Source organism: Onychomys torridus, chromosome 5 (assembly GCF_903995425.1).
Source record: "Onychomys torridus chromosome 5, mOncTor1.1, whole genome shotgun sequence".
Lineage (NCBI taxonomy): Eukaryota > Metazoa > Chordata > Mammalia > Rodentia > Cricetidae > Onychomys > Onychomys torridus.
The window spans coordinates 96,770,555-96,788,329 of NC_050447.1; the positions used below are offsets into that span (position 1 = coordinate 96,770,555).

General features: G+C 45.4%; 3 protein-coding genes across 3 annotated transcripts; 1 reads left to right on the forward strand and 2 right to left on the reverse strand.

Moving 5' to 3' along the window:
* Nucleotides 1-3,917: 3,917 nt before the first annotated feature.
* On the reverse strand, nucleotides 3,918-4,448 carry LOC118584628 (histone H2A type 1-H-like). Its single transcript, XM_036188896.1, has 2 exons — nucleotides 4,428-4,448; nucleotides 3,918-4,301 (listed from the first exon to the last, which is right to left on the reverse strand). The coding sequence occupies exons 1-2, from the start codon at nucleotides 4,446-4,448 to the stop codon at nucleotides 3,918-3,920; spliced, it is 405 nt and encodes a 134-aa protein (XP_036044789.1).
* Nucleotides 4,449-4,574: 126 nt separating this feature from the next.
* Nucleotides 4,575-5,022, forward strand: LOC118583740 (histone H2B type 1-M). Its single transcript, XM_036187340.1, has one exon. It carries the CDS (start codon nucleotides 4,599-4,601, stop codon nucleotides 4,977-4,979), a length of 381 nt encoding a protein of 126 aa, XP_036043233.1. The 5' UTR covers nucleotides 4,575-4,598; the 3' UTR covers nucleotides 4,980-5,022.
* Nucleotides 5,023-16,491: 11,469 nt separating this feature from the next.
* On the reverse strand, nucleotides 16,492-17,262 carry H1-5 (H1.5 linker histone, cluster member). The gene has a single exon (XM_036187314.1). It carries the CDS (start codon nucleotides 17,204-17,206, stop codon nucleotides 16,535-16,537), a length of 672 nt encoding a protein of 223 aa, XP_036043207.1. The 5' UTR covers nucleotides 17,207-17,262; the 3' UTR covers nucleotides 16,492-16,534.
* Between the last annotated feature and the right edge of the window lie 513 nt (nucleotides 17,263-17,775).

Sequence of the window (17,775 nt, forward strand, 5' to 3'; positions counted from 1 at the left end):
GTTTGGGTGTTTAATCTTTGCATGTTTGCGCCACTTGTACCTGGTGTTCTCAGGCTAGAATGGGGCATTGTGTCCCCTGAGACTAGAGATCTAAAGGATTTTGAGTGAAGGGGTTAAACTCTCACAACTGAGTTTAGATTCCAGTTCTCCGAGAAAGGCAAAACGTGTCTCCCACGAAGAGCCATTTATCCACAATACCCTTACTCTTCCGGAGAGGAGAAAACAAGACCTAAATCAGGTCGGCCTCACCATGCCTCAAGGGCAAATCCAGCAGCTCCTTTCTGAGTCATGTCAGAACTTGCCCAAGCTTTTGCAAATGTCCAAAAATAAGACTAAATTTCAGCCCATTAAAAATATACTAATGTAACTGCTGCTTGCTTAACCAATTACAGGTGAGATGATCTAACTTCTGAAACACCTCTTAGCTGTGCTTTAAAGGAGCCTCCACGATCCTCTTGGGGGCATTGCCATTTTTACAGGCCAATGACCCCATGTGTGCTGGAATATTAATAGACACTCTTTGCTCTTACATACTATTTGAGTCTGGGGTCTCCTTCAGCGTCTCTTTGGACCCTTACATGAGCTACCATGCAGTGCTAGAAATCTTAGGTCTTTCTGGAAGAGCTACAGGCCTCTCCATTGCTCAGCCATTTATCTCTCCAGCCCCATGAAGGGCATTTGTGTGCTCCTGATAATGTGTTCAGGATCCTCGGATAAATGAAGAAAACCTTGAGGGACGTGCAAAAGCCATGATGAGCCAGAGTACTAAAACCAGCTTCCTGTGGCCTGTGAAGGCCATCCTTGAGTGTAAGTGTCTATATATCTAACATTCATTTTCCTTTTTAGCAAAGCATTCAGCTTTTCCTGGCCAAGTGGCCTACGTAACAATCCTGTCTCAACTTGTCAGTGGGCTTACTGAAAAAAAAGTGTTTGTGCAAGAGTGAAGAGTTCTGGTCCCTAGCGATCACAGGCCTGCAACTCCACCGCAAAGGAGGCAGAGATAAGTTGGCTAACTTGACTACGGAGTCCCTGGGCTCTGGGTCAGAAGAGGGAACCTCAACTGAGGGTATAAGGCAGGAAGTGGTCAGGCCAATGTCAACCCCTGGCCACACACCTGCACTACATGCACACATTACCATACATACCACACACACACACACACACACACACACACACACACACACACACACACAGAGAGACACACACACACACAAAATAAAATAAAATTTTAAGTTTAATAATATCATAGTGCTTTGTGTTACCATGAATTCCTAAAGCAAAATAAAGTCCCTCTCCAAGGAAGTGACCTCTGTAAAGGAAGATGGATATTTTGGAAGGAAGGCTTGTGAGGCTTACTGCAGATGGAGAGTTTGTCTTGGGATCCAGGATAAGCTTCCGTTGACTGTACAGTAAGCAGTACATTCTTTCCTTCCACACGAAGCTCTCTTACAAATCCTAAAAGGACTTACACAGGCTTTGGTTTTGTTTTTTCAGGTTTACACTGATCAAAACTTGGTATGCATCTCACAATTTTGGCCTTTCAGTTAGAATTACATGAAATGTATTTTAGCAGCAGCGATCATCAGATACATGTACATGAATATTCTGTATCTGACAATATTCCATATGCTGGCTATCATAATGTGGTCAGGTAGGTCATCCTCTAGATAAACTAAAAACTCAAGCACACCTCATCTCCCATATAAGAACTTGGTTTTGCTTTAGTAATGGCATATAAAAATGAATATGAGGTAACAGATGCCACATTCTTTTGGCATGCCCTAGTAGGTAGACATTAATGTTATTAAGACAAGGATCAGTAAAGAGTTGAAATGCTGAGTGATGGATCTAGTTTTGTGTTTGTTTTTCTACAAGAAATCTTGACATGAGGCCAGGAGTCACATAGAGGGGTTAAGTCTCTGACAGACATAAAGATCTGGAATTCTGTAGTATATGAAAAATATTGAAAACTAAAGGAGAGGGCTATCTATCTCTTGTAGCTTTTGCTTTATTGTCAACATTAAAGTTTCTGACTTGCCTAGTTCATAGCAGCCATGACCTGTGCTTGTGGGCATTCTCTGCAGGGTCCCATACTACCCTTTAATGATAATTCCTTTAACTTCCAGAGCGGGGGTTCCCTCCATAGGTTAGATACTCTTTTAGACCACCATGCTCCCTGTCCCCCAAGACTGCACCCTTTTCTTCATCCTTCTTAGGTTATTGACTCACTTTTGTGTTGCTCCTCACTAGATTATTTCTGTAGCTCAGACACTATACTCATGGCATCCAAGGGTGAAATGAATTGTTTCTGAAAGAATAATTCGAATTTAAGGAGGTAAAACAACAGTTATTGTGCTTGAACTTCCTGAGGCAGCATCACTGTTACATGATATAAACTTCCTTTCCAACATCCAGATTTCCTATGTGCTAAAATGGGCAACATCAAGGGTATTTTCCCCCACTGTTCTCCAAATGGCCTTTAGCTTTTCAGAAGAAATTAAACTTTTCCTGAACACAGGTTGTCTGCTTATTAGTGCTTTGGGGGTTGGGATGACAACATTCAATATCATTGTTATTACTGCAGTCTCATTTAGCAACCATCCCTGGCCGCACGCGCAGGCGTGCGTGTGTTGTGTGTGTAGATGTAGGTGTTCAGTATATAAAGTAAACACTTAGCTCATTGCTTCTAGCAATTTTTTTTTTTTTTCGTTTTCTTTTTTGTGATGGAGTCACACTGTAAAGCCCTGGCTGGCCTGGAATTCACAGAGATCTGCCTGTTTCTGCCTCCTGAATACTGGGATTTGAGACGTGGGTCACTCATGCAGAGTAATGTTCCTTACAGTTTATGATATGAGCCAGCAACATAAGACAGCAAGGTACAACGGTTAACTACAAATATTCATAACAGGAAAATAAAGCCAGAAACATAATTTTCTAAATTTGCATTAATTTATAGACCCACCTCAAACAGCAATCCCACTTCCTTGGCCTTTGGCTTCTTCAAACTCAGCAATCCCACTGCTCAAACATCAATGATGGTATTTACAGGTATGAGCCACCCCATACCTGGCTTGTGAAATTTCATTTCTGTGTCACAGCAACACAATCATATATATGAATACTAGATCACTACAGAAAATGTAAGTTGTGTTTCTCAAAGGACATATTAATGCACCGTCAACCTCTCCCTACCTGTAACTCCAGTTCCATTTTATTTCCAAGCTGAGTCATAAAACAGACAGTCATCGGAGGTTAAGTCAAAAACAGAGCTAAGCTAATATTGCTTACTTTCTTTAAAAATACATATCTATTCGTAATTACTATTGCATCAGCAGGGTATGCATATGTGAAAGCCAGAGGACAACCTGTAGGGGTTAATTTTCTCCTTCCATGTGGGCTCACAGGATTGAATTCAAGTGTTCAGAGCAACTGTTTAAGGCTTCCTGGCTCTATACTGGGCCACTAGCTGAATTTTATTCAAACAAAAATGAAGATTGCAGAACTGTTACTTAGATGTGATGCTCCAGGAACAAAAAGCAGTAAAGAACAAAATAGTGCTGAGGACGCCTTCGGCAGAGTTTTCTACCTTGAACTCTAGACTGGCACTACACAGTGTTCACAAGTATTAATCCGTGTTCAATTTGGCATAGCATCTGGGATAATACAGCTAATTTTGGTAAGGCGCTTGTCATGTAAGCCTATAATCTGAAAGTGATAACTAGAAATGAAGCACTCAAGTTGGCCGGCGGCTTCCAGACAATAACTCAATGGAACAACATGAAGGTAAAGCTCATCTTCAAACTGTTTCAATAATGGACTAATCACAAATCAAAGCGTCACTTTTTTTTTTTTTTTAGTAAAGAACGGAGCTCTGAAAAGAGCCTTTTTTCCCTAAGAACTCTTGAAAACTACACTGCTCACTTGGCCTTGTGGTGGCTCTCGGTCTTCTTGGGCAGCAGCACCGCCTGGATGTTGGGCAGGACGCCGCCCTGCGCGATGGTGACGCGGCCCAGCAGCTTGTTGAGCTCCTCGTCGTTGCGGATGGCCAGCTGCAGGTGGCGCGGGATGATGCGCGTCTTCTTGTTGTCGCGGGCCGCGTTGCCGGCCAGCTCCAGGATCTCGGCCGTCAGGTACTCCAGCACGGCCGCCAGGTAGACCGGGGCGCCGGCGCCCACCCGCTCCGAGTAGTTGCCCTTGCGGAGCAGCCGGTGCACGCGGCCCACGGGGAACTGCAGGCCGGCCCGGGAGGAGCGGGTCTTGGCCTTGGCGCGAGCCTTGCCGCCCTGCTTGCGCCGTCCAGACTTCACACAAAAACAGATGGGTAGGATGATTTACCTGCTGCAGTGCAAGAGCAGTTCATTTAGGGCGCTAAAAAAAGGAGACGTGGCATTGGTTAAGACTCTAGTTTCATGTTAACCAATGGAAGCACAGGATTGGAAAATCTGCATTCTGATTGGGTAAAAGTAACTTCTAAATAACCAATAACGATACGTCCAATTTTTCACTCTATTTGCATACAGAAACCTATATAAGCAGAGCGTTCACGTTGTCTTGTACCCTGACAACCGGTTCTGTTAGGTAACTTCCTAGGTAATAACATGCCGGAGCCAACTAAGTCTGCGCCCGCCCCGAAGAAGGGCTCCAAGAAGGCGGTGACCAAGGCGCAGAAGAAGGACGGCAAGAAGCGCAAGCGCAGCCGCAAGGAGAGCTACTCGGTGTACGTGTACAAGGTGCTGAAGCAGGTGCACCCCGACACGGGCATCTCCTCCAAGGCCATGGGCATCATGAACTCGTTCGTCAACGACATCTTCGAGCGCATCGCGGGCGAGGCGTCGCGCCTGGCGCACTACAACAAGCGCTCGACCATCACGTCGCGGGAGATCCAGACGGCCGTGCGCCTGCTGCTGCCCGGGGAGCTGGCCAAGCACGCCGTGTCCGAGGGCACCAAGGCCGTCACCAAGTACACCAGCTCCAAGTGAGCGGGCGGATCTCATTCTTAACCCAAAGGCTCTTTTCAGAGCCACCCAACAGTTCATTTGGAAGGGCTTTTACACCACAAACATTTCATAGGGTCTTTTTTTCTTAATCTGCTTATTTTTCAGTTTTAATTACAAGCTTTGCTCCAAAGCTATGCAGACACTTAGAATGTGTCTACCCCCACTAGGGATTAAGTGCCTTTCAGCTGTTATATTTCTAGTGGTTTTGGTCCTATCTGTTCGGGAAGTCACAATGTGTTTTAAAGTAGTTAGTACTTGGTTCACAAATCTCAGTTGCAGATTTCATTTAGTTTTCTGAGCACCAGTTCACTAAACTGCCTGGCTTTGATTTCACCCTAACCACCCGAATTTGCCTCAAATTTTGCGTATTTTTTCCTCAACTTGGGTAGTTGGAATTATAGGCCAGTACAACCAGGTTTGGTTTTACAAGCTCCCCTTTTTTTCCCATGGGGTTGCCAGGTAACCTTAGGTTGTTTATTGATTTATTGTCTTCTGTTGTACCATTGCTTGCTTGCTGTGACTTATTTTTAGTTATTTATAGAAGAATATTGGTGTGATGTTGATATTTCAAAATGGAATTTGTTTCGGGATTCTGGTTACAAGGATTTTTTTTTTTTTTTGTGAGCTGGGGATCGAACCCAGGGCCTTGCACTTGCTAGGCAAGCACTTTACCACTGAGCTAAATCCCCAACCCAACCCTGCAAATTTAATGGTAACATATTAGTGAGATTTCCTGTCCCTATGGCAAAATACCTAACAAGAGCAATCAGGAAGGAAGGGTTTATTTCAGCTCCTGAGCTGAAGGGATACAGTCCATCAGAGCAGGGATGGCATGTTAGCCATCCTGGCATGGGAGGAGACCCTCCCTTCCAACATCAGGCTACATGAGCGATGGGCACTCCACCTGAAGTATATATAGTTGCCCCCTGAGAATCTCATGCTAGGAGAAGGAAGATGTTAAAGCCTTGATACCAGCTGGAGAAGGAACTTGCCTCCTCAGAAGAGGTTTCAAATAGTTCTGACAATTTATCAGGCAACCTTACGGGAACAATGGCTCTTGAGATAATGGTGGACCAGTGTTGGGTGGGACATGCCTTGATCAGGACTACCTAGTCAAGTATATCCCTTCCCTTCTGGTGTAAGCTCGTGTCAGGACCCAAAAGAAAAATATAAAGGTCACTGAACCTCCTTATTTGGTCCTCTTCCACTTGAGGACACATTGACAAATCCCCTTTCTCTGCTATTCTCTAGGCCTGTCTCCTTAGTCAGCCATCATGTTGAGACTGGGTGGCCATGGCAAGCTTGCTGTAGCCCAGGTTTAACTGTTTAACACTCCAATACTAAACACGGCATTGGGAATATGAAGTAGCTGTCACATCACATCCATACCAGGAAGCAGAAAGATGCATGCTGGCATTCATCTTGTTTCCTTGTTTTAATTTTTTCAGTCTAGGACCCCGACCAAGCTTGAGTTGGTCCGTCCAACCCACGTTGCAGATATGTCTTCCCTCCTCAGTCAAATGCTTAGCAACCGCATCACAGACCCACCCAGGGGTGGGTCTCCCATGTGATTCCAGATGCAATTGCTCTGAAGAGGAACAGGAACTGCAAGAACGACAGAGAAGTTGCCTTGATGTCCTTTAAGCACAGTGCTAGGAGCTCTGCTGGAAGGCACAGGTCTAAAAGTCTCTAACGTGCTTAGATGACTGCGTGGCAGTTTACTAAATCAGCTTAAAACACAGAGCAAGAGACAAGCAGGTAAGAGGAGCGAGCTAACATCCTGCGGCACAGATGGGTGAGATGGCCAGCTCTCGGAAGTCAGTGGAATTGTAACAGATCTGTCTGCCTTATTTGCACAGTGACTTTGGAGAGAGACAAGAGGAGCAGACCTGACCACTGCTGGGAGCTGTCAGTTTGTCCACTGAAGAGCTACAGTGTCCTTTTTGTCCTTCTCTTCTCCTCCCTCTCTCCCTCCCCCTCCTCCTCCATCACCCCAAACACTCTTGTTCCCTCCTTCTCTACCTCTTCATCATACAGTACATGCTACCCTGGAACTAGCTACGTAGCACTGACTGGCCTTAATCTCATGATTCTCCTGTTCGGACTACTGAGTACAGGAACTAGAGGTCTGCACCACCATGCCCAGATTATATCATTTCTTCAGTACAAAATTATTGTATCCCCAGTTTGTGTGTTTTTAAAGTCTATGACTAGTTGATGTTTGAGTGTGTCCTGTGACTATCAATTCTATTCAGTGTTTCCATTTTGTGCCTCAGCATGAGCTATCTCATGATGCCAAGGCCCTTCTGTCTATAGTAGACTACACATGCTCCATTTCCTAAGTACTTATTTAGACTTAAATTAGCTTAAGTGGTTTTGCCTATAGCTTACTAACTAAAAGCATATTTATTTTTTATAACAGAATTGTTACAAAGCCAGGCATAATGGCACATACCTTTAATTCCAGCAGTCCAGAGTCAGAGGCAAGTGTATCTCTATGAGTTCAAGGTTGGTCTTGCCTACATAGTGAGAACTCCTCTCAATAAACAACAACAAAAAAAAAACTTACCAAAAAAAATGTGACTTCAAATCTAAAGGCATGCTACAATATAAAAATCACTAAGTAATGGTGTGATTTTTTTCACATAACATGTTTTTATTTGTACATATGTAAAAGTTTCTAGGTTAAATGTATAGTGAATTTTATCATTATCAATAATAGGGTGAGTCAAAGCTGTACAGTTCTGTTCTTACATATGTGAAGATTCAGCAGTCAGCTAAATGGCTTGTTATGTTGTCTTCACAAACATTTTGTAATGGTGACACATTTGAGAATTATAGAAATGAAAAAAAGTTTGTTAGATATTTGAATTCATTTTTGCTTTTTTAAAAATTAACAGCCATGGCCAGGTGGGTGGTGGCATACGCCTTTAGTCCCAGAACTTGGGAGACAGAGCCAGGCAGATCTCTGTGAGTTTGAGGCCAGCCTGGTCTGCAGAGTGAGATCCAGACAGGTACCAAAACTACATAGAGAAATCCTGTCTCGGACCAAAAAAAAAAAAAAAAAAAAATTAACAGCCAAAACAAATGGGTTTCATGGTAGCATTTTCATACATACATTGTTCCTATATGCCTTCCCCTTAATATATGCTTTCCTCCTTTCTCTGGTAGTGCCTTAGACACTGTTCTATTGTTGTGGATAGACACCACAACCAAGGAACCTTATCAAAGAAAACATTTATTTGGGGGATTACTTACAATTTGAGAAGGCAAGTAAGTCTATGACCATCATGGTGGGAAGCACAGCAGCAGGCAGGCAGGCAGGCCCTAGAGGAGCAGCTCACTCACATCTAATCCACAAGGAAGGGGGGGAGGAGAGAGAGAGAGAGAGAGAGAGAGAGAGAGAGAGAGAGAGAGAGAGAGAGACTGGGGCTGGCCTGGGCTTTGAAACCTCAAACAATGGAACTGGACATGACAGCACATAACTATAATCTCAGCATTCTGAAGACTGACACAGGCAGCTCTTGATTGGCAGGTCTGCTAGTCTCAAAGGCAGAACAACAGGGGCTGGGGAGATGGGTCAGGGAGTAAGAGTACATCATGTTCTTGAAAAGGATCCAATTTCAGTAGCCAGAACCAGGAGATCAGAGGCCATTTTCTTTACTCATAAGCACAGGAACACACACACACACATACACACACACACACACACACACACACACACACACACACAATATTTTTTTAAAAAGCAAAGCAATAGTAATGCATTTTGTTAGTCTTCTGTTGTTCATGCATGTGTGGAAATTTTAGGGTCACTTCCAGGATGAATTTTGTCTTGAAGGAGCAAGAAAGCCAGTTTTTGGTGAAATGATTGCCACTACTTTGCACAAAGGCCTTTTTTGTTGTTATACAATCTACACCTTAGGAAGTCAATTTCTGCACAGCAAAACCTCTAATCAGGAGTCTCCTGAATGAGACTTCTAGACACCTCTTCATGCTCCAAGCACTCTCATAACCAAATTCTGCAAAAGCTTTGAACCCTTCAGGAAGAATTCAGACAAGATTCAAACACCTCAACCAAAAGGTAACATCACAAAAGGCAATTCATAGCCCAGGCACTAACACTCTGGAATTCAAAACAGATGCAATGCAATACTACATACAGTATTAATTGATTTTCTTCTGCTATAATAGAACACCAAAATCGACTCAACTTATAGAAGAAAGTTTATTTTGGCATACAATTCCAGAAAGTCAGAGTCTGTAATGGCAGGGACCAGGCATGGCACCTGGAGCAGGAGGCTGAAAGTTGTGAGCATGAACAAGCACAAGAATGGAGCTGGTAGCAAACTGTAAGTGGGTCTAGGCCTTAGACTGTCAAACCTGCACCCTTCCCCATCCCACCCTCCCACCCCCACCTCCCCACCCCCCCACCCCATGACCATGTTTTCCAGCAAGGCCTCACCTTCTAAACCTCTCCAAACAGCATCAGCAACTGAGAACCAAGTGTCCAAATACCTGGGACAATGGGGGACATCTCTCATTCATTCAAACCACTACAAAAAGAAAGACATTTTTTTTTTTTTAAGGTCACTCCATTTTCCATTATTGCTCACGTTTATGTTAGTCATTTCAACGTTTATTGAACACGTCCTTAGAGTCGGGTTCACAAGTCAGCAGTGGAATCACACAGTCACATACATCTGACAGCCTGAAGACTGAAATGGATGCTGCACGAGATGGGGGGGGGGGGGATCAGAAAGGAACAGTGGCTGATACAGAAATAAGAGGAAGCTCTGGGGCCCCTACATGGAGATACAGGTTTCCTGAACCTGAGCATGTAAGGTCTGCGGCAGGTCCTAAAGAAGAAAGAGAACTGGAAAGCAAACAGTAAAGGTGTGCTGAGAACTTAGCTCTACTTTGTGAACTTGGTGCTTAGCCACCCTCGGGGCTTTGGCAGTACTCACACGCGTATTTCCATCTCCTTTTGTCAATCTTTATCAACTGCAACAAAATTCCTCAGGCGGGCCTACTTCTGGAGAAAAGAGTTTTGTTTAGCTTACGGTATTGGATACCAAAAGTCTAAAGATAGTGAAGGTCCCATGACAAATGGCTGAGAACCCTAAAAAAATCACTTTTTCAAAGAGAGGCTTGCAGTGGAGGGTGGCTCGCTCACTCTTCTGTAATAATTCTTGAGAATTAACTCAGGGCTTTCCACAATTACTGTGATCACTTCCATGGCCCCGGCCCATAGTGACCTAAGGGCTTCCCAAAAGGTCCTGCATGCTAAAGGTGTGGACTAAAGGTCCCATATCACCACTGGGGAGCACATTACCATCACAGTGATGTTTGCAAACCAATCAAAACAAACTCAAACAACATTGCCATCCATTATCCATCCATCAGGCAGCAATCCATCCGCCCATTCACCCATGATCCTATCCATCCCACACCACACATCTATGCTTCGGTTCACTCACCACCCTCCCGTCTACCCTTTATCATCCATTGCTCTTTGGTGTGACCATCTACCCTGGCACTATGTACTCACTGAAGTTTTCTGTACGACCCCGCTGGCCAGTTCGGATTCCCCAGCCTCCAATTCTTTCACAGTAGCCTCAACTGTGGCTGGGAGAGGTGAGAGTGTTAAGGTCCATGGACTGTGGATTGCTTCCCCAGGTCTCTCTAAAAGCAGGAGGAGGACCCTACAACTTCTCACCCAGGGGCACCTTACTCAGATCATCCTCTCGTTCTCTTACTCGCATCCTCCCTTCTTTTTCACTTCCCGCTCTCCAAGCCCTTCGTCTCCATCCTGGCTGGAGTTGTGCCGTCACTGTCTTCCTTCTTCCCAAAATTCACACAGAAGCTCAGCAGTTAAATCCAGTGTTTCCTGCAGCCAGGTGTGACTGAGTTTCAGTCTTGAGATAGTTGACAGGATCCCAGATCTTACCCTTTAAAAAAAAAAGTATTTGGAGGCTGGAGAGCTGTCTCCATGGTGAAGAGCACTTGCTGTTCTTGCAGAGGTCCCTGGTTCAATTCCCAGAAGTCGCAGTGACTCACATTTTGAACTCCAGTTCCAGAGGATCTGGCTCCCCCTTCTGGCTTCTACAGGCACTGCAATATACGTGGCTCACATTAACAGGCTAGCAGAAACAATCGTGCACATAAACTAAAAATAAATTATTGTTTAAATTGTTTTACTATTTAAAGTGTGTGTGTGTGTGTGTGTGTGTGTGTGTGTGTCCGTCCCTGCATGCATGTATGTACGTATCCTTGGCAGCCAGAGTCACCAGATCCCTCTGGAGCTGGGGTTTTGGGAATATTTGCTGCCTGATGTGGATGCTGGAAACTGAACTTGGGTTTTCTGCAAGAGCAGTATCTGCTCTAAACTCCTGGGCCATCTCTCCAGCACCCCAGATAGGAGGAGCACACTTTTTGGTTCATTCTTTATATTTTTCTCTTTGAATACAAATGTAATGGCTGGAGTCGAAACACCTATTTTGGACAAGACCTAGAGTTCAATAAAAAGAGCTTGAATAGCAGACCATGAAAGATGAGAATGGTCTATGCTGTTTTAGGTTTCCAGTAACTCAGGACAGAAGTTATGAGTTTGATGAGGGCACACAGTTCTGCACCCAAAGTCACAAAGTGGAAAGGACAGGCCCTTCGCATTGTCCTCAAAGTGGCATCCAGATGTAAGGGAGAAAGCTGTCTCTCTCTGTTCCTGCTCCCTCTCTCTGGCATTCTAGTAGCCTGCCTGCATGCAGCAGTTCAACCTGACCCAACTGGGATTTTCTATACTTATCTTTCCGGGTAAGAACAATTTCTCATTTTGTTACTACACATTTAAAATGCTATCTGAAGTGTGAGGGCAAATATGATGGCCAAAACATTCTAGTCAGAGGAGTAAGAGAATGTGTCTGGATTTTTCTGAATTCTTGCAGAATAATTCAATCTGGGTTCTTAATGTCATGTGTCCCTCCCTGGATCTTGATCTTGGCATGGTCTCAAGTCCTCTGCCCAGAGCCCCAGAGGTACCAAATTCAGCTTACCTCAATTTCACAAGCTTCGAAGAAATGCTGAGACATGGGTTAGTACAAGTCCATCCTCAAGAACAACTCCTACTGTGCGTTCAGTCCCCAAAGAAGCAGATGGGCACACATTCCAGCGTAACAAGTCTTTTGTACAGCCGAGAACTCCAAGGGCTCAGAATCGCTGACCTCAAAGAGTAGAGTGCCTGGCCACACACTGCAGGCATCCTAGCTCTGGCTTTCATCCCAATAGGTTTCACAGAAGCAGCCCTCTCCTGAGCCAACTGGGAACCCTGAGCTGCTCCATTTCCTTTGTGTACCATACTCTGCTCTTTCCTCTGCCCTCTCCTTGGGGTTTCCCTGTCCCCTTCTCTGTCTCACTGCTGTCCTCTGACTTACTGTCTCCTGTCTTGCAGTCTGTCCTTTCCAAGCTGAGCCTCGGTGGACCTCACAGTATGCTGCAGCACTAGCTCTCCTGCCCCTGGAACAAAAGGTCCTCCGGTAACCAACCCAGCTGGAGTATCTCCCACACTGCACTTCCACATCTGCAACACAGTATGGTTCAACATGCCACCTACTAACATACATTGTGCAGATCTTACTGAAAGGACCAAGCAGGATGCCTTAATAGGCTGCTCAGTCTTCTCTCAGAGATCAGACCTCAATTTCAGTCTCCTGAGACTTGAGCCAGCAGTTTCACTGATGCACCTGCCAGCATGGACAGAGAGACAGGATGCACAGAGCCTGCGTCACTGAGCCAGCCCCCACAGTCAGTACATGCTAGGCTGGCCAGCCTCCACAGCAGCTCAAGTGGACTTGTCCAGGCCTGCCCAAAAATGGATAACTGTAACCACCAAAACTAAGGCAGTGGAGGTGGACCTAAATGACACGTAACATTGTAGCAAGGGCCAGACAAAGCAGGGACCGGGATGCAGGTGGGTGTGGGTATGGGGGAGGGGATGCAGGTGGGTGTGGGTATGGGGGAGGGCAGCTCTGACTGGCACTAGTGATGTCACCTCTCCTTTCCAGGTCTGGACACAGGGCTGTGACTTCTGCATTGACAGCAGCAACAAGAACCTCACCTAAATTAGTGTTCCCTTTCCTCTCCTGCTGTTCTCGCCCCTCTTATTCCTCCTGTGTGAGCCTGAGCTCCAGCTAGTGCGCAAGCATGCACAGAGAGAGAGAGCCAGAGTGAGAGATAGAGAAACAGAGAGAGAGAGAGAGAGAGAGAGAGAGAGAGAGAGAGAGACAGAGACAGAGACAGAGACAGAGAGAGAAAGGGAGAAAAGTTTCCCAGAGCCCGTTGTCTTGATAAAACCACATTTACCACTTAACCTCATTGGTTTCCATTCCAATTATAAATAAAAGCAATTATTAACAAGAATGGCAGGATTTTCATCAACAGTGTATTCTATCCTCTGCTCTAAGTCTCTGTGTGGGCTTAGGCCTAGTGTAGCCAACGTATTTCAAAACAATCAAAGCCGGGCAGTGATGGTGCACTCAGGAGGCAGATCGAGGTGGATCTCTGTGAGTTCAAGGCCAGCCTGGTCTACAGAGTGATATCCAGGACAGGCACCAAAACTACACAGAAAAACCCTATCTCAAAAAACCAAAAAAATAAATAAAAATAACAAAACTTTGCAAAGTTCCCTTACAAACTACCAAATAAATAAAGTAACATTCCGATGAAGAGATATCAATACAAAAAATTCAGAGGCAAAGTTGAATCAGATACATTTGTGTACCTCTTTCTTGTCTCTCTAGCATACTTCTGAAATACCTTTGTTACTCAAGTTCAAAAATATACTCTCCTTGTTATGCCCAAATCTCGGGGACCCCCCAAAAGACCACCACAGAGACCGAATCCCACATGTAAAAGCAAAGAGCCTTTATTTCAAGCTCCAGAGCTTGGTCTCTGTCTGACACAGAGGTGAGAGAAAGAGCCCTGAGCTCAGGTGGGGCAGAGTTTTTATCAGAGCAGAGATTGGGGTGAGGGGATTTTCAGGGTTCAGGACCCTGATTGACTGACAGTTGTCCAGGGGAATCTGTAAAAGAAAAATAGTGTGTACTAGACTCAAGGACGTCTGGCCACCTTATCTAATGGTTTGGGATGTCAGGTACTTCCCCATCCCTGGGTGGATCCCTGGGTGGTGTCAGTTTAAGGCTCTTCCCGGATCTGGGTAAGCCTGTCACAGAAGCTGTGTCTAGGCCCCTAAGCCTTTCATGGCTGCTGTGTGGTCAAGCTATTTTGGGGCCCCTTCACATCCGGCCCCCTCACATCCTACCAATTAGTCACAGATGTATTATTTTTCTATTTGTTAAAAGTACATATGCAAACATATTGACCACCTAAGGTGTTTAATTAGCAACATACTCAAGCTGGTCACTTAACATCTCTCCAGAATGGGGTCTTGAGATGGGGGTACAGGACACTTTGAGTCTTTGCTTAAGGCGAGGCATCAAATTTGGAAATACTGCTCTATTGCTTAGAATTTCTCCCCCACATTGCAGACAAGAAAAAATGTAGCTAAATGAAACATACAGCTAATTTTAAGAGTAATCTCCATTGTGGATGAAGGAAAATTCTAACCCTATGGAATAAATGGCATCTTGGCAGGATGGCACAAGCATTCTAAAGCATGCTATTGCCAGCGCTGAGGCTCAGTAAGGGCTGCTTTCAGTTGGAGGTCAGTCTGGGCTGACTATGACCAGACCTGAAAAATTAAATAAGTAATCGCAAAAATCATCTTTTAGGGGGCGAGATGTTAAAAGGCAAATCAAACACAGGCGTCAACATGAAGTAGCATTTTCATTGTAGGAACTTCATACAAAAGGTATGGCGACAGAAACAAATATGGCTACTTTGCTCATCTACACAAACTGGCCAAGTTGGAACTACCAGCATAGTGTTTACACCAGAAGCCACTTCTGACTTAAATTAAGCCTGTGGGGTGCCTTAACTCAGTGTAACTTAACTTCTCCGATAACATTCAGGCATTTCAAATTAAGCCTGCAGTGAGTGAGCAAGAAACCACATTCCCAATATTTATATTGCGAAAGAAAACGTGACTTGAAAGTTCTTAAAGACTGTTTATTTCTTATTACTGACTGCCCAGCTGGGATGCCTGAAACAGTTAACAATGTTGGCAACAATCTAACCTTAAAAGTGAAGACTATACTGGCTGGAGAGATGATGGCTCAGCCATTAAAGGCTAGGCTCACAACCAAAAATATGAGTTCGGTTCCCAGCACCCACGGATATCTCTCCAGCCACCAAGAAAAAAAAAAAGTGAAAACGATACACGATCTTTAAAGCTTAAAACCGACCAAATGTTAAATAAATACAATAAAAATCCTGTTTGGGGTATCACAACAATTACATTAATAAACCTTTAAAACAACAAAAGCACTGCTATCCAGGAACTTCACTGTCTGTGTGCTACCAATGGAAGAACCAAGTAAACGCTCTGTAAGTGTAAATGGGCCGGGTGGTGGGGGCGCACGACTTTAATCCCAGTACTTAGGAGGCAGGCGCAGGCGGATCTATGAGCTGGAGGCCAGCCTGGTCTACAGAGCTCGTTCCACTAGTCAAGGCCAGTAGTCAAAGATGTTAGACATTTAAACCCTGTCTCGAAAAGACACCTGAAGTGTCAGTGACTTGGAACGCACAGCCTTGGTGCACTTGGACTCGGCGTGCTTGGCATATGGCATCGGAAGATGCCCGTGTTGGGTTGTAGCTGCTACAGCACCTGTACACGAACACGGAATAACTCCATTGCGGCGGCGACTGCGCTTCTAGCAGTCCTTCAAAGATTTGCTCATCGCCTTCATAGACTACTCCTTCCGGTCGGGCACGGACTTCACCAGCAAAAGAACTGTGAAAAACAAATGGAAATGTATACGTAGGGTGTAGGCTGCAAATGTAAGCAAGTTGTGACGATTGAGTAGCGCGACTCTTCAGACGTCACCAACTAACTGTCCAATCAAAGTACCGTTGGTACGAAGCCATGGAACCACTGGGTTAGGGGATTGGACTATGTGCAACCAATGAATTCGGTCTCTTTTTTCGCGCCCTGCGTTAACTTCTACGTTGGTAAAGCCTCAGTGCAAGCTAAGTGAACACATTGTGCCTTCTCAGCATGGATGGTAGTAGTACGCGCTCAAAGGTCAAGACCGGCTGGAATGGGGAGTGGGAGTGGAGGGAACATGAACCACATGGGGAGGGATCCAGATTAGGGAGCGGGGTCACGTTCGAAAGGGCTAGTGGCCGTGTTCTGGCTAACATGGCGACTTCGCTACAGTACCTCAGTGGCATAATTTCTATTTCAAGAAACTCCGCCAGCCTTACCTTACAGACGATCCCGCATGGCCATGTGTTTGGGTCAAAGTAGAACACACGCGGGATATTTGAGATAAAGGTAGGTCAAGTGTGTACAGCTGATTCCCAGAGCTCTGTGGGTGGCTCTGAAAAGAGCCTTTGGGGCTTTGTTGCTGTCAGAAGCAAACCTACTTCTTTTTGGAAACAGCCTTCTTCGCCTTGGCAGTTTTAGCCTTAGCCGCCTTAGGCTTGGCAACCTTAGGCTTGGCTGCCTTGGGCCTCACAGCCTTGGGCTTTGCCGGACTCTTAGCTGCCTTTTTAGGCTTGGCTGCAGCCTTGGCCTTCTTAGGGCTCTTGGCCACTTTCTTTACACCAGCCGCCGCAGGCTTCTTTGCTTTCTTTGGAGTTTTCTTGACGGTCTTCTTTGCCCCCGCAGCCTTCTTAGGCTTTTTGGGAGTAGAACCTGCAGGCTTCTTAGCCTTGGCCGCGCCTGCCTTCTTGGCCTTGGGCTTGGCCTCGCCGGAAGCCGCCTTCTTGTTGAGCTTGAAGGAGCCGGAGGCGCCGGTGCCCTTGGTCTGCACCAGGGTGCCCTTGCTCACCAGGCTCTTGAGCCCCAGCTTGATGCGGCTGTTGTTCTTCTCCACGTCGTAGCCATCAGCAGCCAGCGCCTTCTTGAGCGCCGCCAGGGACACGCCGCTGCGCTCCTTGGAGGCTGACACAGCCTTGGTGATGAGCTCGGACACCGGGGGTCCGGACGCCTTGCGCTTTGCTGCGCCGGCCTTTTTTGTCGTCTTCTTCTTGGCGGGAGACTTTTCCACGGGAGCCGGAGCAGCAGTCTCAGCGGGAGCGGTTTCGGACATGGCAAAAATATAAGTTGCTAGGAAAGCAAAGAAATGCTAACTCAAAGAGCAAGTTTTGCAATGCTCCTTTGTTCAGGTCCCGGGTTTATATAAGGCAGAGCTGGGCTGTGATTGGTGGAACGTCCAATCCACCGCCCTCTGGCCGCGGCGACTCAAGGTTAGAATCCCAAAATGTGTTTGTTAGTCCCCAAATTTTTACTTACTGCTGAAAATTATGGCACAGAAATTGGCAGTCTGGAGTTCCAAAGAAGAAGAGCCTTCGGTCTCACATGTCTGTGTGTGCTTTTTTGAATCACACCCAACTGACCAAAGATATTTATAAAAATCCCACCAGTGTTTTCGAAGAATCCAGCAAAGCAGAGAGCATCGTGATAGTTACTTACATGTTTCCATAAACTTATAGGAAGTATGCAATGAACATTACTTAAAAGGATTTGTTCCCAAGTCCCGCTTTTAATTTTTGTAAGAGTAAAAGTAAAAATGTTTTTTATTTGAGCACAAACTTTGTTTCTGACTGTAGCAAATAACACAGGTAAGAGTGTCCGTTTGGCTACAGGCTGAAATTAACC

Coding starts and splice junctions, on each gene's coding strand:
- LOC118583740 (XM_036187340.1), top strand. CDS start 4,599: ATGCCGGAGCCAACTAAGTCTGCGCCCGCCCCGAAGAAGGGCTCCAAG.
- H1-5 (XM_036187314.1), bottom strand. CDS start 17,206: ATGTCCGAAACCGCTCCCGCTGAGACTGCTGCTCCGGCTCCCGTGGAA.
- LOC118584628 (XM_036188896.1), bottom strand. CDS start 4,448: ATGCAGATTTTCCAATCCTGT. Junction 4,302..4,427: donor TGCAGATTTTCCAATCCTGT/GCTTCCATTGGT, acceptor TTTTGTGTGAAG/TCTGGACGGCGCAAGCAGGG.